This window comes from Diabrotica undecimpunctata, chromosome 1 (assembly GCF_040954645.1).
Source record: "Diabrotica undecimpunctata isolate CICGRU chromosome 1, icDiaUnde3, whole genome shotgun sequence".
In the NCBI taxonomy this organism is placed as follows: Eukaryota; Metazoa; Arthropoda; class Insecta; order Coleoptera; family Chrysomelidae; genus Diabrotica; species Diabrotica undecimpunctata.
The window spans coordinates 26493911-26520254 of NC_092803.1; the positions used below are offsets into that span (position 1 = coordinate 26493911).

Below are 26344 nucleotides of genomic sequence, written 5' to 3' on the forward strand. Positions count from 1 at the left end.
AAACAATAACGGCGACATTATGCAACCTTGCCTGACTCCTCTCCTTATCTCCAGTTCTTCTGACACTTCTCTTCCAATTTTCACATTTGATCGTTGGCTGTAGTATAAATTTGATATCAATGTGATATCCTTGACATGTTTTTGATTACTTCTATAAGTCGGTCATGTTTTACCTTATCGAATGCCTTGTTGTAGTCTATAAAGCATACATAAAGATCTCGATTAACATCCAAACATCTTAGAGTCATCACGTTAAAAGAAAATAGTGCCTCTCTTGTGCCCACTCCATTTCGAAATCCAAACTGGGAATCACTAATATCCATCTCCAGCTTAGCGTGTATTCTATTATGGATGATTTTTAGCAGGGTTTTTAAGGTATGTGACATTCATATCATGAGATACCCCAAAATAAGATTCAAGAGGTCACTCAGGCGAAAAGTTGTTTAAGTTTTTTAAAACAATTTTTTTAAACAAATTGTAACAATAAATTTTTTCGGCCCAGATAATTTTCTTTAGTTTTTTTTGGATCATTATGAACAATTACCAAAATACCTAAATTCAATTTCAAGCCTTCTTCTATCAGCTCCTGATGAAAATTCTGGGCTTATTTTATTTTAAAACATTGTTTTTTAATTGTTAACGAAGTGCGTATAGCAGGACGGGCGCTCATTTGTACAATGCGAATTCAAACCAGCAAAAATTTGTGTCATAGATCTTGTTTCTCTCTTTTACATACGCGGCAATCCGAGTGCCCGTTCTCTAATAAGAGCTTCATTTCTTCTTCTAGTGTCGACTTCACTAACGAAGGTTGGCTATAACCATTGCAAAATCGTCCCTATATTTTGCTTTTTTTTTAAAGTGTCTGTGTGTTTAACCCGGCCCAGTCAAGAATATTTTTCAGCCAGGCGGAACGTCCTTATTATTATATTTATATATTTCTGGCAGCACTAATGAAGGTTGCAACTAGTGAGTCACCAACAGCTACAAAGAGTCACCAAAGGAAAATAATAACAACTTTATGGCTGCCAGATCATATCTTTTATCTGCAATCTTGTTCAAGAAGAAACTGCATAATAGAAATGTTTCGCATATCCTTCTTCTTCTTCTTCTTCTAATTGGCGCTACAAGCCTTTGCCTCTAGTCCTATTTCCCTGGGGTTTCCATCTCTGGATTACTTTTACAGTTCGATTATCTGGCATTCTTTCTAAGTGGCCAAGTTAGTTCAGTCTTTGTGACTTTACAAATCTAACAGTATCTGCGATCCGCCTTAATTCATTGAGCTCATAGTTCATTTTTATTCTCCACGAACCAACACGAATGGGTTGGTTTTGAGTATCCAAAAAAGGGAGTACGAACTAAATACAGCCCACTGGACAAATACGCAAGACCAAAGGCAAGCAAAAAGGCTATTCCAGCCTTCTGCTGGGTACGAAAAAATATTTTTAGAGCTTCAGATAACAGAATCTAGACTAATCAACTAACACTGCTCACTTAAGATATAGATATACACAACAGATTTTTCAAGTCCCAGTGTGGAAAGATCAAACGCCCACTTTGTACTCTACAATCTACAAAATACACTTGTTTGGAAAAGTGTTCAAGACTTATTTAAATATTTTATTTTTAATATTCAAAATATGACCTTATTTCGTTTCAAAATATGGCTTTAACTACAAATCTTTTAAATTCTCACCTGAAATTGACTGATTCGTTATTGTCAAGTTCTGAGAATTCACTTGTCTGAAAACAACGTGTTTTTGGGAAACTATTTATCAACCCAAAACACTTCAGATTCCTTAAGGAAACGTACCCGTCCTTTGTGCAGAAAGTTTAAAATGACCAAATTTTAAGATTAATTTATTGCTATGTACGGAGGTCCTAAGAACAAAGGAACCACCCTAGTTGACTTTCCTAGATGCGTATTTCTTCCGTATGTGCGGCACTTTAAACCAACTCATCGTCGCTAAGCATCGTCAACTGTGCGTCCAGCATACCCATAGGTTCGGAGCGGTGCACCAGCCTCTAGATATCGGCTGCATTCACAAAAGGTAAGTGAGTCTCGTATAGAATTGACAATAAGTTATTAAATCTGCCAATTGCTATTTGAATTACAATCATCTACATAATATCTCCCTTTACACATTTTGCATTATTCGTTATTGTAAATTAAATATTAATCAGCGAGCTCATTAAGTTTTACACAAAACAATACTATTAATTAATATTCTTGATATATTTACTCATTATTTAATAATAATATCTAATTACTTTCTCGTCTGATTTTTGTATCATTATAGGAATGAAACCTATCAAAATGTGGTCCATAAATGCCATCAGATATCGCTATTGCTTTTTTCGGGCAATTTACTTTTTTTCGCATCGCAGAATTCCCGAGACTTTCTTCGGTCGTTTGCTTCGACAAAAAGGAAGAGACGGAGAAGTTAATGCGTTAATTCCCGACGTTCGGGAATAATAATCTGGCTGTCATTAATTAAGACGGTTTCGTTGGCAACTAAGGGAATTCCCTAGACTGGTTGACTGATACACTCTAAAAATATAGAGGTCTAGACTCCCGTATTATCAAGAGGAAAAAAATTCGATCTAGTACATCGAAATAAAGGTGAATGCTTAAGTAAATATTATTTACAAATGGAAGACGGGATGGAATAATAATTATTACCAGGGAGAAGGCCGTGTATTTATGACGTCGTATTTTCCATTGTCTCTCTGACTAATTTATTAAAATATGTGTATATATAAAGCGTTCGATAATTTATAACTAACTAGTTTAATAATTAAAACACTAATATCATTATTTAATATTTTCTATTACATAAAATGTTTATTTTAATGCATTTTCAATTAAAAGTTAATATGTAATAAATTATCGGTATTGTGACCACAAAACGTTCTAGTACTTCCATTATTTTCATGGCAAAGCTAGAAAATTAGGTTAACTATTATGATTTTAGTATAAACGTCAAAATTGTATACGAATACAACTTCTGTCGATAAAAGGTTTCGTATTATATGTTTCAGTTAAAGCCTGAACTTTAGTAAATGTATAGATTCACGTCGAAGTTTAATTATAGCGTTAATTGAAGAGAAATTACCACTAAATGTATACTTTTACTTGGTGAACATAAATTTACTAGTAGGTGTATGAGTTTATTACCGGCTCTAAAAGACATTTTAAAACCACAATAAAATATTAAAAACAAAGGAAATATTTATGTTAAAAAAGTCATGTGTGACAATATTATATTGCCGCATATACAGAGTATATGGCAAGATATTGGCATCAATATAGATGGAGAAAGATTAAATCATCTAAGGTTTGCAGATGGTGTATTAATCGCAGATAACTTACAGGATACAGTTTCTATGATACATTCGCTTAAAAGTCTGTCTGAAAAAACAGGATTAAAGATAAACTTTGAGAAAACTAAACTTATGAAAACTCTCGTAATGAGCGGAAATATAACTACAGACAATAATACCATACAACAAACAGACACTTACAAATATCTGGGACACGAGATCAAAATAAGCAGAGACAATCAAACACATGAAATACAGAGGCGAATAGAACTGACATGGGCAGCATTTGACAAATTAAGCCAACCAAAATCTGCGAATAAACTCAGAGTTACACAACGAGCCATGGAACGTGCAATGCTGAACGTGATCCTTCAAGACCACATAACAAACCAACAAATCAGGCAAAGATCAGGAGTTCAAGACGTCATCGAAAGAACCACGACGCTTAAGTGGAACTGGGCAGGGCACTTAGCCAGAACACAAGTACTCCAGTCACTGTGGAGGAAAAGAGGTCAATACCTCTAAATTTTTTATAACTGAATCGATTTTGCTAATTTGGAATTAGGCTTATCTTACCTCCCTCTTCAAAAGTTATATATGCGATAGGTGAGCTTTTTATTTTTAAGGGGTGAAATCACCCCTTATTGAAAATAATGAAAAAAATTTATATTAAAGCATTTTATGGATTTAAATCGTGTTAAATTAAATAATTGAAATATTGTCAATTATATTAATGGATATTGTGTACATTCTCAACCCTTAAATAATCTTAATAACCACCCCTTTTAATAAAAATAATTGTAAAAAATCGTTTAACAGGTTCAAACGCTTTTGTAGTGCATTTATATCATCTACAATGTAATTCTCTGCTTATATAAAATAATTTTGGTTGATTGCAACACTTCAACCCTTAAAAACTACCCCCTATGTCAAAATATATAAAAAATCTTTTTAAACAACTTCAAAAGTTTTTAATGTACATTTATATTCAAAAATTCCTTTCTTATCAATAAAATATTTTTTGATTAGTTGCTTATTTTCAACCCTTAAAAACCACCTCTATGCTCACGAAACAAATTCCCCTTTGGTAAATATCTAAATAAAAAAATTAAGTATACTCATGATGTTTATATTGTAAAAAATTATGCATGAAAATACTTTACATTAGAAAGTATACAAAATATATTTACAAAAATAAAAATTATTTACAATATATCAAATTATTCATTGTCTGAAGCGTCATTCTCGTCGTGTTCTAACTCCACCTCTTCGTCTATTGCAGGACAGTTTTGACAATTGTCGCCAGAGCATGTTCCACACGTAGCATTGCAAAATAGACCTAGTCTACGACAGCCACACGCTGAGCCGCAACACTTTTTGCAATTGCAAAAAATCAGTTTCAATAGTTCTTCTGGTGCAGGTCCACTTTTCATTTTTATTGGTTGTAAAATATCATCACTCTTGAACCATCCCCAGTCCGTTATATCAATCTCTTTGTTTCCAAGCCATATCTGAGTTTGTAAATAAACTCTTTTGATATGCTCATTCAGGGCACTTACAGTTGGTACAAGAGATGATAATTTAACTGCACTATTTTTAGTTGTGGCTTTAATAAACGATTCGTATCGCATTTGTTCAAGTAATGATGAATAATCTTCGACCTTATTCATTTTGTTCATGTGGGTGTCTTTGGCAAGGCCATACAGTAAAATTGTACAGTATCTCCCAGCTTCTAAAATGTCTTCGAGATCTGAAGTACTCCTGTCATTGGCACTCATTGGTGGCTTGCCCACGCAACTTCAAAGGAGTGTCGCTTCTCTGTGTTCGTTAGTTCTCTGAAGCAAATGTTCAGTTTAGAGGTGCCTATATTATATACATAACATATATATATATATATATATATATATATATATATATATATATATATATATATATATATATATATATATATATATATATATATGTATGTATGTATGTATTATATACATATTTGTGTGAGTGTTAGTGTGTCTGTTACCAGTTTTTCGAATATACTTGAATAAAGCATTTATATATACAGAAAATAAGTTAATGCTCCAAAATATAAATAACATGTTCCAAATTTTTTTTAAAATAACTCCGTTAATTTTTAAGCTACAGTGTCCATTAAAAAAATATTTTGAAGGTAATTTCAAAAGCTACAAGACTAAGTAGATTAAAATATGTTAAAATTCTTTCTTTTTAAATAGTAAAGGGCCAAAGTGCTGATTACAGGTGTGTCAGCCGCTGTATCTTAAACTTCAATTGGCTATATCTCTATTATTTTTCGAGCTACAACAAAAATAAAAAAATCAAAATTTTTGTTAAGAAAAAAACTACATTTTGGTATAGAACCATTTTTCACGTATCTCTTATAGTTTTAGATTTATTTTGACAAAAATAAATTTTTAAATAATTAAAAAAAAAAAGATTTTTTAATTTAAACATGATTTTTTCAAAAAATACGCATTTTAAATAGGCTAAACTTTAAAAACTTATAAATAACACTAAAATAAAATGAATTTTAGAAGATATACGTTTAATTTCAATTCTGATCGAAATAGTGTTACTTATACTGCTCGTTTTTTTAAAAACGCTAGAGTAATTCAAATTCTTTCCTTCGTATTTCGCTTTGTTTTAATCGAAATGGCTTTTAACATAGCTCATTTTAAAGGTTTTTTCTAGCTCTTTAAAAAGTGTTGTATAAGTTTTTATCAAAAAAGATGTCCATTTTCCGATATTTGAGTTAAATGCATCGAGTATAGTATCCCAAAAATAAAAAGTCATCTTCAAACAATTATAAATCTCTTAGTATTGTACTTATAAAACTTAATAAAAAAACAATCTCTTTGTTTTTTTATAAGCTTTATTTTTGCTCATTATAGATTTTTCAATAAAACGCTTTGTTTTTGAGTTATTCGTACAAAATCATTGGAAAACATGTTCTTTTTTGCGAAAAGTTTACTTTTTTAAGTGCGTAAAGTCAAAAAGTATTAATTTAGCGAAAAAAATTTACATGACATTTTTTCTTTAAAATTTGATTCTATATCAATTCCCGGGGTTATTTTGAGTGTAAAAAGTTCAACCTCCTAGATGGGGTGCCAACCACCCCAGGGGTAGAAGCACACATCGGCACTATATAACTTATGTTTTTTGAGTAATTTACTACTCACTGTAAAAATTTTAGATAAATCGGTGCAGTTATAAAAAATTTAAAGGGAAAATGCCACAGTAACTGGACTAAAGATGGACGGTGGAAAAGACGTATTATGGAATGGAGGCCCAGAAACTATAAAAGAAGCCGAGGAAGACCACCGATTAGATGGACCGATGATATAAAACGTGTAGCGGGAAACTGACTACAAGCGGCCCAGTGTACAGAACACTGGAAAGAACTGAGGGAGGCCTATGCCCAGCAGTGGACGCGATTGGCTGATTGATGATGATGTACAGAGTTGGGATAAAGTAAATAATCAAGTAACTATCTCTGAAATGAAAAAAGCAATATTTTACATGTGTTCCTTCTAATTATATTTTAATTAATTTTATTAGTTAGTTTTTGTTTGTGTAACTTTTGACGTTACTTTGGTAAACTTCAAAGGATTAAAATGGTAGTTTTAATACATTTTTGTAGAATTTCGACAATTGTAATTGTTATCTTTATTTTTAAATTGCTATACAATTTACCGTAAGAAAAAGTAATAAGCTATTGTTTGTGAATAGTTTTCGTTCGGACACTTTTGTTGCTAGAGTTTGGAGAAGCGCATTCATGAAATAGTTGTGCGGTCTTGGAAATTACCCAAATTGTAAGGGTATAATTTTAGATGCGTGGACTGATTTTTACTACCTCTCCTATAAATATTTTGTTATCCAGTTTTCTAACGAAGAACATTTTTGTATAATTACCCATTCAAACATTAGCATGTAAACATCTTCTTCTTCTTCAGGTGCCATCTCCGCTACGGAGGTTGGCAATCATCATAGCTATTTTAATTTTTGAGGCAGTAGCTCTACATAGTTGTTTTGAACTGCATCCAAACCACTCTCTCAGGTTCTTAAGCCATGAAATTCGTCTTCTTCCTATGCTTCTTCTGCCATCTATCTTTCCTTGTATTATGAGTCGCAGGATGCCATACTTATCGCACCGCACCACATGTCCGAGATACTGTAGCTTCCTTTCTTTAATTGTAAGTTCAACTACCTTCTCTTTACCTATTCTTCTCAGTACTTCATTGTTCGTCTACCCAGGAAACCCTCATAATTCTTCTATAGGTCTACATTTCAAAGGCGTTAAGTCGTCTCATTGTAAACATACCCAATACTAATACCCAAACAAACCCAATAAATACGCTATTAAGCTATCGTTTTATATTATTTTTAATTCATAAAGTATAGTTTCGTCAAGATATAAGAAATTTTGCCTGACGCTGGTGGGATCACCCTACCGATTTAGTATTATAATAACAAACAACAGACCCTCCAGGAGCGGATTCGCTAAAATTAACAAAAACGTTCAAGTACATAATATAATATTTTAATAGGGTTGGAATAATAAATATAAAATTAAATATCATATCATATATTTAATACATATTTATATCTATGAAGTTATAGATATGTTATTAAGTACAATGAAATAAGAGAAATGAACAAATTAAAGAAATTAAGGAAAATAATGCCAATAGCAGTAAAAGATTAAGAGTGGTAGCAAAAATCAGAATTAAAAAAGATAACATAATAAAATTAGAAACAATAACATAAAAAAATAAAATTTAAAGTTTAGATGGAAAAAAATTACAAATTACAACTTTATGTCACTATCGCTGTTATCTTCAGTAGAATCGTCATCATCTAATGTTATAATTATTGGCTTAATATGTGAAGTTAATGTTCTGTAATGATCTTCCGTTTTTATAACATGTGAAACACAATTTTACCACAGTGTTGGGGAAATCTTTTTATTTCTCCTACAACATGTGATATCGCTACCGATCTTTTGTCGAGTCGGATTACGAAAAAATTAAAATCGTTAACTCTGGATGATACACCACCAGAACCAATCATTCTAGTATTCTTTCATCTTTGTCGTCGGTAGAAATTCAATCTGCACACAGCATTACATAACCTGCTTATTTTGCAATGAATTCTCCGGCAGCAGCGCTTCCAATTATTCCGGTGAATATCTTTAATGGCTGTATCGACAAGTGGTTAGCTTTTTATGATTTATTTTATTCATTAGTTCATGAAGATAATAATATTTCTCCCGTGAGTAAACCTATTTTGTATGAAAAGCTGTTTAGCATGAGAAGCTGCTGACATAATATCTTCTATCGAATGGTCTGCTCTAAATTAAGATGTCGGGTGGAATTTGTTACAAAAACGCTTTGATGATCGAAAATTCATTCATGATAGGTATATCAAATCGCTAATTAACCGGCCGTGCATGTCAAACTATGGATAACATGGATAACATTAAACCCCATTAAACAGAGACCTTTACAACGACGATCTTCTCACTGGTGCAAAGATTCGCGCAGAAGCTTCAGCTTTGCGAGAAGATCTTATCGCATAATTACAAAAGGGCATTAAAATAAGTACTCATATGTCTCTATACAATGCCACCGTCAAGGCATTAAGAATTCAATGGAATTCTCGCGAAGATACGCTATTTTAAAAGTTCCGGCATTTCAACTATCAAAACTGTAACAAAGCGATCTATTTTGTCGGAATCAAAACAAAATATATGTAGGTAAGTAAAAACGCAGAAATAAGACAGCCCCAAAATATAACAATAGGAGAATACAACATAGAGGGGATAAAAAACTTTATATACCTACTTGGGATCCCTAGTCACATCTGATAATAACGTTACGGAGGAAGTGAAGAGGCGAATATTTATTGCAAATAAATGTTACCATGGCTTAATTAGGCAACTAAGATCAGATAACGTCGCAAGAAATACAAAATGCCAAATATATAAAACCCTAATAAGACCGGTACTCACATATGGCTCAGAATCCTGGACACTCACTAAAAGAGAGGAAACGTTGTTAGCCACCTTCGAAAGAAAAATTCTGCGACACATATATAAGGGCACAAAAGAAAACGGAATATGGCGAAGAAGATACAACTCTGAACTATACAAAATATACCAGGATCCGGATATTATAACAGTCATTAAAATAGGACGGCTGCGTTGGATAGGACATGTAGAAAGAATGGAAGAAGGCGAAATACCAAACAAAATATTCAAACAGATGCCAGTAGCAAAAAGAACAAGAGGAAGACCGAAACTGAGATACTTAGAACAAATAGAAAATGCTATAACAACCTAAAAATAAAAAACTGGAGAAAAAAAGCACGAAACAGATCAGAATGGAGAAGAATCCTGGAATAGGCCAAGACCCAAAAAGGGTTGTCGAGCCAGTGATGATGATGATGATGAAATGCTCAAGAGTTGATCGATTCGTAATATTTTTTAATTAAGATTACGCAATTCTCGGAATTTTCAAAACAACTAATTTTTTAAAAAACAAAGGTTCCGTTATTGGTAGCGGTAAATTAATGCCTTTGAATAATTGATCAATTATACAACAGTATAATCTACACGATAATCTACACCCGTAGACAAGCGGTTTTGGTGATATAGATATCCATAGTTCGTGTTGTATTGGTTTCGTTTATCTGTTTTACTGTTAATTTATTCACACGTTATAAAAGTGACTCTGCTAAATAATATATTTGTTTTTATTGTTCACAGACTTTGCCGCTTTGTATATGAATTAGTCTTAATGATAGATAAAGGTTTTTGTATCTTTATCACGCATATTTTAATTGGTAGATATTAATTATGTATTAAAATTAAATGTACATATGTACATTATCTATGTGATTTTAATTGCTTTACATAAAGTTTTACAAGTCTTCTTGCTTCTTATTTGTCTGTCGTAATATAGGTACATATCCAAGGTGAACGGGAGAAACCAGCGGCTTCTAGATGGAACGTAAACATTCTACTCCCTTTCTGGTGAACTCATATGCTACATAGAGGTCATCGTATATATAGAAAACAACAGTCGATGATCGTGAAGAGGCGCTCCATTTTGTTTCAGGCAAAAATTTTGTGTAACTGGCCCTTCTGTTGACGTACGGGAATAATTTGGTTATTTAGTAAATCTAAATACTTGTCACCAATCAAGTTTCCGTCTACGAAAAATGGACCGATCAGACAATTATCATCCAAACATTTAACTTTTTTTGGATGCTGGGTATGTGCTTCATAAATATAACGAGGATTTTCATTTAACCAATACCTAAAATAATGGCAGTTAACTGTTCAATTTAAACAAAAAGTTGCCCTATCGAAAAACAGTACATAAGCTGTTTATAACTGGACATAAGTCTAACAATTCTTAACCCGATTGTATCCTGTACGGATGATACTTTTCAATTTTAAACATTTTTATTTTTTACTAATTATTTAATATTTTATTTATTACAGAACGTCGACTTATAGTATAGCTCAGTGGCACCTTTGCTGTGTAATAAAGAATACCGATAATGATAACAAAGCCAAGACAAAATAAAAAAGTAAACGCTTACCTGGAGTGATGAAGGGGTAGCAAGCATGGGGTTCGAGATGATGGTGGCATTGTAGAGAGTCTTGCTCTAAACTGGTGAGATTCGGAGGATACTCTTCCTCCGGTGATCTCTCCGAGCCATAACCTTGGTCGCAAATTGTTTGCGTATCGGAGAACTTCCAGTGAAGAGGGGCGCTATCGCCAATGGGAGGGATCCTATCAACCTGAAAAGAACATTTCATGTAAAATAACTTTACACACATTTATCTTTTACTATACTCGTATATAATTTTTTCTCGTACATTAAATAATTTACATAAAAAAATCTGCAATTACCTCATCCAGATGATGTTTCCCGTCATGGTTATTGTTACAGGCCCCATTCTTATCTCTATCGTCCAGATAACTAGGCAGACTGCTGCATATCTTCCCCTCGGGATGTCTACCCTTACCGCCGCTACCCGCGCCGCCACCGCCGTTACATATGCTACCACTAGACTGCGAGCGCCGCCCCAACCCTTTGGCCGAGTGGCGGCTGACGTTAGCTCCCATCTTCACGTCATCATCCACCTCCTGCAACAAAATACCGAAATAAAGTTTACAGGTGACGGTGCGGGTGGAAAGAACACGTTTAATGGAACGTGAAATGATGGGAGTACGAGTATGTGAAGGTGTTGAATATAATTCGATAGGGTGGAAAAGAGAAGGTTCAGGGTTATTCAGTTTTGTGAACATCATGACATAATAGATACATGTATAAAGGATGTCCTCATATTTCGCTTACGTTGAGAAAATTATTCCTGAATTTTGCAGAGATCATCGCTATCGATTGACTGCAAGTAGGATTATAAAAAAATATTCTTCTAGAAATTTATAGCAGTAGTAAAGAATGAGTGTTATTCCCTATTTAATAAGTTACTAGTTTTTATGTTTTGCAAGATGCTGGTAAAAAAGCAAAGAAATGAGCAAAATGGGTGTTAATTGAATTAAAAAATAACTTAACTAACAACCTGAGTAAAAACCACAAGCCAACAATTGTATACGTTAATAAAATTTAGGAAGATATACTCATAAACTAAAGTACAAACATCAGCAACATATCAAGAACGAAATACATATACATAAAATAAAAAAAGACAGTACATGCTACAGAATGCTCCCAGTACAGAACAATTTCCTTAATAAGCCACACACTTAAGATATTTCTCAAAATAATATATGGAAGACAATACAAAAAAATAAAAGAAGATATAGATGACACCCAGTTTGGATTCAGAGGAGGACTAGGAACGAGAGAGGCTCTGTTCGCTTTTAACGTTCTCGCGCAGATATGAACCAGGCGACTAGATATGAACTATGAGCAGACTCTATGTCTGCTTTATAGATTATCAAAAGGCTTTTGATAAAGTACGGCATCAGAAACTCGTAAAACTGTTGAGAGAAAAGAATGTGGATAGTCGAGATATACGGGTTATTGTCAATCTGTACTGGAATCAAAAAGCAAAGGTTAGAATCGAAAATGTCGAAACAGAAACAATAGAAATCAAAAGAGTGTTAAACAGGGTTGTGTGCTGTCCCCATTGCTATTCAATCTGTACAGAGAAGCTATTTTTAAGGAAGCAATATCAGAGAAACAACAGGGTATATCAATAAACGGTAAAATCTTAAACAACATAAGATTCTCAGACGACACCGCTGTTTTTGCAGACGGTCTAGAAGCATTGCAACGCTTAGTAAATAGATTACATCAAGTATCAAATATGGACTACAAATGAAAGTTAAGAAAACCAAGTTCATGATTATTTCTAAGCAACATACAGTAAGAAGGCTAGATATCGAGGGAAAACAAGTAGAAAGAGTGAATAACTACAAATATCTGGGAACCTGGGTAAATGAAAACAATGACCAAGGTAAAGAAATAAGGACACACATTGAAATTGCAAGACAAGTATTTATAAAAATGAAAACAATGTTTGTCAATTGAGACCTTCCTCTGGATTTGAGGATAAGAGCCTTAAGATGCTACGTGTTCTCGACTTTGTTGTATGAAATGGAGAGTTGGACACTAAAAGTGGATAATATAAAGAAGTTGGAATCATTTGAGATGTGGTGCTATAGAAGGATTTTGAAAATACCATGGACCGAACGAGTTACAAACACAGAAGTGTCAAGAAGGCTTCAAAAGGATTGCGAGGTCATAAAGCACATTAAAACAAGAAAGCTGGAATATTTAGGCCACATTACCAGAGGTGCAAAATATGAGATATTAAGGCTCATAATGCAAGGTAAAATCAAGGGTAAAAGATCCATAGGAAGACGAAGAATTTCCTGGCTAAGAAACCTAATAGAGTGGTATAGTTGCAGCTCAGTAGATCTTTTTAGAGCAGCCGCCAATAAGGTACGGATAGCTGTGATTGAAGGAACTACAAGAAGAAGAAAATAAAAAAGAACATGAGCCATTTACTACAGACTAGCAAAAATTGAAAATAGACAAGGAAAACAAAAAGGAGGGAATAAAAAACATTATAGAATATTAAATAAATTCATAAAACCACTAATATGTTTTGTATTTTATTGCATAGCACCAAGACAATGGAGATAACACCAATCCCGTATTTCTTTTATCAATTTGCAGAACAATGATCATGATTAGAAGAAAAATAAACGATAAACATAAACTTTAGCTTACCTGGTAGGCATCTTCGCCATCGTTGGGCGCTTTTCTTTGGCCAATATAGGAGTACGAAAGGCGTCGAACTAGTTTTAATAGATCGTTGGCGTCAGCGACAGTTTCAGCTACTGTAGTACTAGGACCGCCACTTGTCTTCTCTCGTTGTGCCGAGTGTTCTCTGATTAAATGCCCTATAACAAACAAAACCAGTTATTAGTCAAAATTAATCTTAAAAACAAATCAAGAAAATGTTAAAATATCTGGATGGCTCTAGTACGACCTTAGCTCTTTCAACCTTTAATCCTTATGCTCATTTCCTTAACAATACTAGTAACTAGTATAATGAATCTATTGCACGAATGTATATCAGGCCGAGGTGGGAACGAAATTATATCCTGTGTTTTTCGAACCCTCACAGATATGGAAACGGCAGACAAACTCACAGCATGGAATAACAATTGCTGTGGACAAAATAAAAATAAAATATTGCTATTTTTTGAATACGTTTATCTTGCATTGAATGTATGCAGAAATAAACCATAAGTTCTTAGTCTCGTTCCTGAACTGTGACCGCGATTTTGCCGTTATTGATACACAGAAAAGAATTAGTAAATTTAATATTTCACAAGACTTAAAATCTATGATAGAAAATATTAAAGTAACCCATCCATTTAAAGTAAACATATTAGCTAGCGATAATGACTTTTCTGATTTCAATAAAGCGGCATATAATGTCATAAATAGCGGAAAAAAATTACCATAAAATATCTCAAGTTTCGTGAATAAAACCTACTTCCAAATAACCGAGCAAAATATAGGCAAAAAAAACCTTCAATGAATTTAAATTAATGTAGTATAGTAGACACAAATTAATGTGATAATAAATAATAGTGAATAATGACCAAAACAAATCAGATGGTCAATATTAAGCCACAAAGAATTCTGCAAGAACACAAAATGTGAGGTATTGTGCATCAAGGATACCCACAGAGACCTAACTGCAGAGAGACCGAATATCTAAGGTATAAAACTGATTGCGGAGATACCACATAACAAGCATGGAAGCGCTGTATTTGTGAGAACCCAAACCATAGTCTCATCAAAAATTCACTGTAACTTCTGTATATAAACCCCCAAAACGAGCCTTTTTTACTTTCAATCCCACATAACTTTCAATCACAAGCTAATTAGCTTATGCTGGATACAATCACAGTTTACTTTGAGGTTACGCAGTAGAAGCATAGGCTGAAACAAGTGGTCCTAAACTTTAGCATGATCCAAGGTTATCTATGAACCTAAACTTCATCATCTTTTCAAAGCAGAGTTTGGAAAAAAGATATAACCCAGGTATCTGTGTATCAGGTACTAACCTTGAAGATAGATGTACCAAAGTAGTATATGGCTCCATACCAAAAACAGCATAGACCAATTGGTATAAACATCTTTCCAATTGCCAGACCACAGGCTATCCCATTTAGAAGGAGATTTAACTTAAAAAGGGCAAACTGGAAAAAGTATGCAGACATGCTAGATTTTGAGCTGTTACGTTTTGAACCAAAATCAGAAAACTACAAAAAATTGTAGAATTTATATAAAAAATGTGTATAGAAAAGTTATCCCTAGGGGATGTAGATAACAATATATTCACAGCATCTACAGCGAGTCCAAAGAACTAATGAGAACATACTAAACCCTCTAGATAGCTGACACATTTAGACAAGAAACGGTTGACTGTGGTACCTTTACTCCAACAGTTAAGTCAAGTTAGAAAGAGAATATCGATAGAAAATAGTACGGAACCTTCTTAAAAAATTTAGCGGTGATCTTAAAGAATATAAACCACCTTGCAAGGTTGCAGCAAACCAACTTTTTCAACTCCTTGCAAATGGGAGAACTGAGAACCGATATAAAAACCCAAAAACTAAAAGGAGGCTGAATCAGGAGGCAAATGATCTATTAATTATATCTTAATTTACACTAAAAGAACTCCAAGAAGGTATGAACAGGCTAAAAAACTCGAAACTGTAGGTGTGGATGATATATGCAGTGAACAAATAAAACACCTAAGCCAAGGAGCCAAAAAATGGATCTTGAAACTCTATAACACCGCAGTTGTAATACGTGCTATAAATCCTGCTAAATTATAAAATTATTAATATAATTACTAAAGAAAGTCCCAGAAAATACCAGTGGCTACATACCTACTTCGCTATTGTGTCACTTTTTAAAACTATACGAGGAACTCATCCTTGCCAGAATGCCAGAATATAAAAAATGTTGAAAATCATCTCATTTCACACTAGGCAGGATTAACAGCCTCATATCTTATAGCGTTCAAATCGTCGTACTAACAGTGAAAGTAATACATTGAGGAGGCCTTCAAAGAAAAATTTATAACAAAGGCATACATACGTTCAGTAAGTCTTAATTACGTTACCGAAAGTATTTAGGCTGTTACCAAGAGAAAGACTGCGCACACATATGTACAAGTCAAAACATGTTTATGATGTCCAATTTATTATACGTTAATCTGAGTTTTTAATAAACAAAAAAAAAGCTTAAATAAAGTAGTTAATTATATAAACTAAATATATATATATATATATATATATATATATAAATATATATATATAAATATATATATATATATATATAAATATATATATATATATATAAATATATATATATATATATATATATATATATATATTAGAAGAGATATATATATATTATAAGAATATAATATAATTATAAGAATTACTGGATATTAGTGACTGTCAATATAAACAAACAACACAGTTTATTAGGGTTGCAGTCAGAAAATTGGCCGAGATGTTAATGAAACACTCTTTATTAAGATTTTAATTTCTAGTAATAATATAGTAATAATATAGATAGTAATTTCTTTAAACAAATCTTTGGCACTCCAATGGGCAGCAAAATATCCCCCATACTATGTAACTTTGTTTTGGATGAACTTATAACAACGTGTAAAGAAAAGATACCTTTTCACATACCTTTTATTAAACGATATGTTGATGATTTGATTTTATCGGTCCCTGAAAACAAAGTAACTGATATGTTAAACACCTTTAACGCCCAATGTGAACACCTAAAGTTTACGGTTGAGAGAGAGGCTGATAATATGATTCCTTTTTTAGACATGCTAATCCATCGTGGCAATGAGGGCATGCTAAGGACGGAGTGCTATCGTAAACCTTGTTTTAGTAACCGTTTTATAAACTTTCATTCTCAACATCCATCTAAGATGAAAACAAATTTGGTTTTGGCCCTGAAAACTAGGGTTATCAACTTGTCACACATCGAGTTCAGAGACAAGGGATTAAAAAAGCTGAGATCTATATTACAAGAGGACTCCTATCCTATAGGGCTGTTAAATAAACTCATTTTCGGTTCTCCTTTTCCTTCGCATTTTTCTGACAACCAAAATTTTCATAACAATGAGGTCCGACAATTGACATTGACACAGAACACATCAGTGATACCATCTAAAATAACTTATGGTTGCCTACCCTACATTCCAGTTTTGACACCGAAGCTAATGAACATCTTCAAAAATGTTAGTGGTTTAAAAATTACAACCAAAAATGTGAAAACGGTATCGAAGTTATACACAAAAACAAAAGATCCTTTCACAATACAGGAGTCATCGAATGTTGTTTATTCTATACCGTGTAATAAGTGTAACAAAATATATATAGGAGAATCATCTCTTAATTTTCACAGTAGGGTGATCTCACATCGTAGCGATATAAAAACCAGAAAAATAAATGCATGTGCATTGAATTGAAACATGAATTTAATTTCGAGGATTCCTGTATTTTGACAAAAGAAAAAAACCATTCAAAACGTGTTTTCTTGGAAATGTGTTCCATAAAATCTAGTACATCTTGCATCAATAAAAAGTCAGACAAAGATAAACTGAGCAACATTTATTGTTACTTACTGGAAAAACATCCAAAATAAAATTAATATCTACCTGTACCCACACAAATTACACTTATATGCATAACATTGCATACCATTAAGACACGTTTAAAAATTAAAATCACCTAAGATGGGCCTCTAGTATTTCTTAACTTTACTTTACGTAATCAGTAGACCCATTTGTACCTTTCGGTGTTGGGCCGTTTAAAATACAATTCATTATATATTTTTTTAGTATTTCTTAAAAAGAAATATAATATTAAGTACACCTAATTACTTTTTAATCATAGGATTTTTTCTTTTTGTTCTCTATGTGTCAGAGTTAAAACACACCAGTAAAAGATGACAAACTAAATTTTTACTATCTGTACCTAAATTTTAAAGAATTTTAAAATGTATTGTGTCCACTATTTTATATTTTATATGTGTGTTAATAATGTTGAGTGTCTATGCTTTTATAAATAATCTCAACGACTAGTAAGTTCTTCAGAGACTTCAGAGCACTGAAGATTTGTGATATTTTATAAATATTTATATTTTTTTTCCTTATTACAATGTCTTGAAAAAGGAATAAAACCATTTCGAAAGCTAGACACAAAGTCATAAGAGTGCATAGACCAAAACCAAAAACAGCATAGACCAATTGGTATAAACATCTTTCCAATTGCCAGACCACAGGCTATCCCATTTAGAAGGAGATTTAACTTAAAAAGGGCAAACTGGAAAAAGTATGCAGACATGCTAGATTTTGAGCTGTTACGTTTTGAACCAAAATCAGAAAACTACAAAAAATTGTAGAATTTATATAAAAAATGTGTATAGAAAAGTTATCCCTAGGGGATGTAGATAACAATATATTCACAGCATCTACAGCGAGTCCAAAGAACTAATGAGAACATACTAAACCCTCTAGATAGCTGACACATTTAGACAAGAAACGGTTGACTGTGGTACCTTTACTCCAACAGTTAAGTCAAGTTAGAAAGAGAATATCGATAGAAAATAGTACGGAACCTTCTTAAAAAATTTAGCGGTGATCTTAAAGAATATAAACCACCTTGCAAGGTTGCAGCAAACCAACTTTTTCAACTCCTTGCAAATGGGAGAACTGAGAACCGATATAAAAACCCAAAAACTAAAAGGAGGCTGAATCAGGAGGCAAATGATCTATTAATTATATCTTAATTTACACTAAAAGAACTCCAAGAAGGTATGAACAGGCTAAAAAACTCGAAACTGTAGGTGTGGATGATATATGCAGTGAACAAATAAAACACCTAAGCCAAGGAGCCAAAAAATGGATCTTGAAACTCTATAACACCGCAGTTGTAATACGTGCTATAAATCCTGCTAAATTATAAAATTATTAATATAATTACTAAAGAAAGTCCCAGAAAATACCAGTGGCTACATACCTACTTCGCTATTGTGTCACTTTTTAAAACTATACGAGGAACTCATCCTTGCCAGAATGCCAGAATATAAAAAATGTTGAAAATCATCTCATTTCACACTAGGCAGGATTAACAGCCTCATATCTTATAGCGTTCAAATCGTCGTACTAACAGTGAAAGTAATACATTGAGGAGGCCTTCAAAGAAAAATTTATAACAAAGGCATACATACGTTCAGTAAGTCTTAATTACGTTACCGAAAGTATTTAGGCTGTTACCAAGAGAAAGACTGCGCACACATATGTACAAGTCAAAACATGTTTATGATGTCCAATTTATTATACGTTAATCTGAGTTTTTAATAAACAAAAAAAAAGCTTAAATAAAGTAGTTAATTATATAAACTAAATATATATATATATATATATATATATATATATATATATATATAAATATATATATATAAATATATATATATATATAAATATATATATATATATATAAATATATATATATATATATATATTAGAAGAGATATATATATATTATAAGAATATAATATAATTATAAGAATTACTGGATATTAGTGACTGTCAATATAAACAAACAACACAGTTTATTAGGGTTGCAGTCAGAAAATTGGCCGGGATGTTAATGAAACACTCTTTATTAAGATTTTAATTTCTAGTAATAATATAGTAATAATATAGATAGTAATTTCTTTAAACAAATCTTTGGCACTCCAATGGGCAGCAAAATATCCCCCATACTATGTAACTTTGTTTTGGATGAACTTATAACAACGTGTAAAGAAAAGATACCTTTTCACATACCTTTTATTAAACGATATGTTGATGATTTGATTTTATCGGTCCCTGAAAACAAAGTAACTGATATGTTAAACACCTTTAACGCCCAATGTGAACACCTAAAGTTTACGGTTGAGAGAGAGGCTGATAATATGATTCCTTTTTTAGACATGCTAATCCATCGTGGCAATGAGGGCATGCTAAGGACGGAGTGGTATCGTAAACCTTGTTTTAGTAACCGTTTTATAAACTTTCATTCTCAACATCCATCTAAGATGAAAACAAAATTGGTTTTGGCCCTGAAAACTAGGGTTATCAACTTGTCACACATCGAGTTCAGAGACAAGGGATTAAAAAAGCTGAGATCTATATTACAAGAGAACTCCTATCCTATAGGGCTGTTAATCTAAAATAACTTATGGTTGCCTACCCTACATTCCAGTTTTGACACCGAAGCTAATGAACATCTTCAAAAATGTTAGTGGTTTAAAAATTACAACCAAAAATGTGAAAACGGTATCGAAGTTATACACAAAAACAAAAGATCCTTTCACAATACAGGAGTCATCGAATGTTGTTTATTCTATACCGTGTAATAAGTGTAACAAAATATATATAGGAGAATCATCTCTTAATTTTCACAGTAGGGTGATCTCACATCGTAGCGATATAAAAACCAGAAAAATAAATGCATGTGCATTGAATTGAAACATGAATTTAATTTCGAGGATTCCTGTATTTTGACAAAAGAAAAAAACCATTCAAAACGTGTTTTCTTGGAAATGTGTTCCATAAAATCTAGTACATCTTGCATCAATAAAAAGTCAGACATAGATAAACTGAGCAACATTTATTGTTACTTACTGGAAAAACATCCAAAATAAAATTAATATCTACCTGTACCCACACAAATTACACTTATATGCATAACATTGCATACCATTAAGACACGTTTAAAAATTAAAATCACCTAAGATGGGCCTCTAGTATTTCTTAACTTTACTTTACGTAATCAGTAGACCCATTTGTACCTTTCGGTGTTGGGCCGTTTAAAATACAATTCATTATATATTTTTTTAGTATTTCTTAAAAAGAAATATAATATTAAGTACACCTAATTACTTTTTAATCATAGGATTTTTTCTTTTTGTTCTCTATGTGTCAGAGTTAAAACACACCAGTAAAAGATGACAAACTAAATTTTTACTATCTGTACCTAAATTTTAAAGAATTTTAAAATGTATTGTGTCCACTATTTTATATTTTATATGTGTGTTAATAATGTTGAGTGTCTATGCTTTTATAAATAATCTCAACGACTAGTAAGTTCTTCAGAGACTTCAGAGCACTGAAGATTTGTGATATTTTATAAATATTTATATTTTTTTTCCTTATTACAATGTCTTGAAAAAGGAATAAAACCATTTCGAAAGCTAGACACAAAGTCATAAGAGTGTTTCATTAACATCCCGGCCAATTTTCTGACTGCAACCCTAATAAACTGTGTTGTTTGTATATATATATATATATATATATATATATATATATATATATATATATATATATATATATATATATATAGAGAGAGAGAGAGTTAGTATTAAAGTATTTATTTATTTTAGTTAAACCATGATACAGTTTTAAAAATTGTTAACAGATAACAGCACATATGGTTTTTGTTTAAATGGTAAACTCTTTAAATTGCATATCTTTTTGTTTACCTAAATCCACTGATTTTTTGATATTTAGTCTCTATGAAGGAAGAGCTCATCAATAAAGTGTTCCCAAAAATCATTCTTAACCAGAAAAGTCACAATTGGTTGAGTAAACGAACAATTTTAGCATCAAAGAACAAGGACATAGATAACTTTAGCCTGATTCAAACGAAATTACTCAAAATTAAATCGTCCACTGTATTCCTTCATATATCTTCGCATAATTTACAACTAAAGATTGGCTCGATCGTCATTATTATTTTAAATCTCTCTCTCTCTTTCTCTCTCTTTCTCTCTCTCTCTTTCTCTTCAATGGCGCTACAGCCTAAATCAAGCCTTAGCCTCCTCCAAACTATGCCTTCAACCTTGCTGAATGCCTTACAGGTTCTCACGTCTAGCAAATTTTGCGCGTCTGCTGCCACTTCATCCTTCCACCTTTTCCGTGGACTTCCTTTTGGTCTTTCGCCCTAAATTTTACTATCTAGGACTCTTTTTGGCAATCTTCCGGTCTCCATTTTCACTACATGACTAGCCCATCTAAGTCTCTGAAGTTTAACGAATTCTGAGATCGGTGCTTCTTTGAATAGTTGGTAGAGTTCATGGTTTCGTTAATCTCATAAATTTTAAATTTTATTTAAATTTGCATTTTAAATCTCATAGGTAATATAATATGCGCGACGAATTTAAACGAATTTAATATCTGATTGGTCTTGTATTCGCCATGACGATAAAAAAATTACAACCCCAATGTTTGAATGTTTGTGGACCAAATATAGAAAATAATTGTTCCTCTCATGGTCAATTAAACCTAGTATGTAGTGTAGGAAAACCATCCAGTTTGTTTATTCTCGCGCCTGGCAACACAACGAAAAATATAGTACATCAAGATCATTCAATGAAAATAATCGACACTAGTGTAACCTATTCAATAAATGGTTAATTTGTTGCCATGTGAATTAGTTCTTCTTATAACTTTTATTGGACTTTGATCTTAATATAAGAAAGTTATTACAATTCTACTAATAATTTAATAGAACATTAATTAATTCTAAGACGGTACAACGGGTTGTACGGGTTATACGACAGGTCAACTAGTTGACCTTATAAATGTTTTAAGGTAGAAAAAAAATAAGTAGGTACCTACTACATCAAAAACTCAATTTCTCTAAAACTTTGAAAATGGCACTTGATCTTTATATACTTCCAGCCTTCAGGTATATTCTAACAAAATCAGTTTATCATTAAATTATTTAATGATTCTTATATTTAATTTTAAAATCTTTATATAGGTTTTGTTGTTCAGCGATTCCTGAAATAAACGACCAATTAAGAAATGCAACAAGCCTCACTCCATTTTGTCACGCAAGAGAAAAACGACTAATTGTCAAAGCACTGTATCTAACAGTTATTAACTAAAACTAACCGTAATAAATTACCATTCGATCAGACGATAATGAAGAATAAATTTCTTACCAATTTTACGCCATTAACAACGAGTTGAGATGAACTGTTAAGAGATATGGTTCTGGTACGAATATTTTTTTCGCATAATAAATTTATAGTTAATGTGGTTTTCCCATGAGAATTTGTTGTCAATGTAAAGATACATTTTGCTTTCGAGAGACTTTGCCCATCTAAGGACAAACCAATCTGACGCATTTGTCATTGTTCGATAAGAGGATATAATTAAGTGCTTAATGTTAATTAATACTCATTAAGCAGACTAATCATTAAGCAGACCTTTATTACAGTTAAGTTACTTGCAATATCAGACTTCTATATCACATCCAAAATACACTTGTATTATCCGCATACAATCGTATACTTCCTTTAATTGCAGTACAGATATGGAGATAGATCACCACGCTACAGCATGCTTTATGTCAGAAACGTTAAGCTGCATTTCGTATTTACAAATTGTGCACGCTCTCTGAATTAATCTGCAAACCGATTTAAGACCGATCTTTCACCAGTTCTTTCCAATCTGTGGCTTGGGTTTTTTATTGTTGTGTTGTTACATTTTGTCTATTTTATGAAACTAATCTTTTTTCACTAAGATAACTTCTCTATTTGATGAACCCCTATTTACTATTTATTTTGTGATTTGAATGATAATTCAAATGTCTGTTAATGTGTGTTACTTTTCTGCATACTTTGGTTACATAAATTGTATGCTCCTCTTGGTGTAGATTCAATTCCATCTGAAGTGTTAAAAATATGGGAAAGACTGGATTATTTCAATACCACAACCATAAAATAAAAAACAAGTTCTAACGTATTGAATAATTTAACAAGGAATAAAAATATACTTTTTTTTACTTCAGAATAAGATATTTTTCAAATAATAAACATACAATAATTCTAAAATATGGATATTCAAATCGAGTTTTCCTCCAGCTCGAATAACAGCTCTCATCCTTTCTGGCACAGACTGTATCAAAGCAGCAATCTTATTTTGTGGTATTTGTCCCCATTTGTTTACTAGCGCATGTTCTAGCTACTTTAACTAAATTGTCCCACAAATAATCTATGCAGTTAAGGCCCGGACTTCTAGGAGACCAGGATGGTACCCGAATGCCAACATTTGTAAAGTATTGTATTGCTATTGCATTAAGAGAAAATTTTCACCTACAAAATACCTATAGGGTACCACATGTTCTTCCAAATATTCCCTAATGTACCAATTAGCATTAAGGCCAACCCTAACATAATAAGATTTGTATGTGCAAAGAAATGCCACCCTAAACCATTATACCTCTACTACTCAAGTGTACTCTAGGAGAGAAGCAACATTGGGCATAGCATTCTCCACACCTTCTCTACACTCTGACGATCATCAGGTGAGTATCTCATAAAACAAGACTTGTCTGTAAAAATAACGTTTCTTTTATCGTTCATATCTCAATCTACATGAGTATGACATAATTCCAAGCATTGTGTTCGCTGAGATGCGTCCAATAAAGAACCTGTAGCAAGCCTGTAAGATAATAAATTTACTTAATCTTCTACATACAGTATCAGGTGAAACTACAGTAACATGAACATCTCTCAGAGTCCCAGTCAAATCTGTAGCAGCTTGGTCTTCCCTGTCCAGGTTTTCTTAAGTAAGAACCAGTTTCTGGAAATTTTTGTAACGAATCAGATATTGTACTTCGCGAAACGACAATAATTTCTTCGATATACCGAATAGAACGTCCAGAATGCCGATCACTGGTAACGCCAAAAACGATGGACAATGTTTGAGGTAAACAAAATGTACGAGGTCGCGCTGCTCAGAGTCGGTGGTGATTTAGGGATGGTTCTTAAGAGCTGTTACTATCAAAAAAATTTAAAAAATGATATCTACTAGAGTTAAACGAATTAAAAAATCTTAAATAAATAACACTTACTAAATGGCAACTAAATGCCAGATTGGCAAAGGGAAATAAAAAAGATGGGAAGCCTCAGACCACTGATGAAATCCAAATATGTATCGAGAAAAATAACGTTAAGGATATATAAAACGTTGTGGTGAAGTATAGACAATGAAAAAAGCAAATACGCAGAAATTGAAAAGATTGGAAAGAAAAATGCTCAGAGCTATATATGGAGGAAAAAACACGATGAAGGGTTGGGTTACATGAACACTAAGAGGAACTGTATAACGAACCATGCATCAGTTGCTTCATAAAAGCACAGAGAGTGAGATGGATGGGCACAAAGGACGACCCAGACAAATATGGTTTGAGGGCGTACAGGAAGATCTGAGAAAAAAGGGAGTTGATAATTGAAAAAAAAGGGGTGACTGGAGTAGAGTAGTAAGTCAATTTAGTAGACAAGGATCATGATTTAACAAGAAACCACCCCACTTGATTAAAGTTTTGTAATATATAAGTATTATAATAATTGCATTTTAGCCCTAGGCCTTTAAGGCCTGTTGACCTTTATAAATAAATAAATAATATAATTTTTAGATATTTATAATTTTTTCTGCTTTAAACAGTTATGTATAAAACCGTTGTAATATTCTGCCATAAAAATTGTGCTATTACAAATTTCCAAATTGAGCACAGTCAATTTTTTTGGAAACATTATATATACAGTACTTTTTAATTTCAATTAATTGGCGAACCGGAACTTTTGTCAGGACACAGTCAAATAAAAGGTTTTTTTAATTCTATTTACACAAAGCGTCATCGAAAAATAAAATTAAAAGTTTGAATGAGCCCCGGAGGAACCGCTGAAAAATAGGCAGTTACAGGAAAAACACCGGCACATTTTTGGAACAATTAAAGAGAAAATTTAAAATTCTAAAACAATCGACACATAAAACATTCTTTTTTATTTTACGTTCGACGCAAGTCCTGGTACGGTTGATTGTTTTTAAAATGTTAACGAAAAACTTGGATGGTACGATTTGCAAATAATTTTGTTTTGGGAGGTTTTATAACACTATACATATTTTGTGCGATTTTTAAATAATTAAAATTAATTAATAAGTAACAAAATATTATTTTGGAGTTGATTTACGTTTATCTAAGAGAAGTAGAAATTCCTTTCAAAATATAAGATTTAAATCGAGATATGGGAATATGACATATCTTGTACATACGAACAAATATTAAACAACGTAAGTACTTGTATAATTTCGAATATGATATAATTCGAATGTAAAAATACGAACGATCTGTCAGAAGTTCTCGATCAACGATGTGAAATAATTCGAAGGCGTGAAGTAAATAATTTAGTGGTAGTTCAACAGTTCAACGGAACAGCTGTGGCAAAATTGTGAATAATGTTTTAACGGTATGCATGTCTGCTTAATTTCTAACTTCTCTTGCGTACAATGTTATATAGATATAGCATTGTCAAGCTTCTTCTTTCTTCTTCAGTGCCTTATCCGGTGCGG

At 32.4% G+C, this 26344-nt stretch overlaps 1 protein-coding gene across 1 annotated transcript in view; it reads right to left on the bottom strand.

Annotated features, from left to right (window-relative positions):
• LOC140446919 (uncharacterized) overlaps positions 1-26344 on the bottom strand; it is a 444869-nt gene that overhangs the window by 76154 nt on the left and 342371 nt on the right. Inside the window, exons 9-11 of the mRNA XM_072539513.1 lie at positions 13609-13781; positions 11256-11492; positions 10942-11143 (exon numbers count right to left, since the gene is read on the bottom strand). Coding sequence (XP_072395614.1) covers positions 10942-11143; positions 11256-11492; positions 13609-13781 — 612 coding nt within the window. The remainder of the gene's footprint in view (positions 1-10941; positions 11144-11255; positions 11493-13608; positions 13782-26344) is intronic.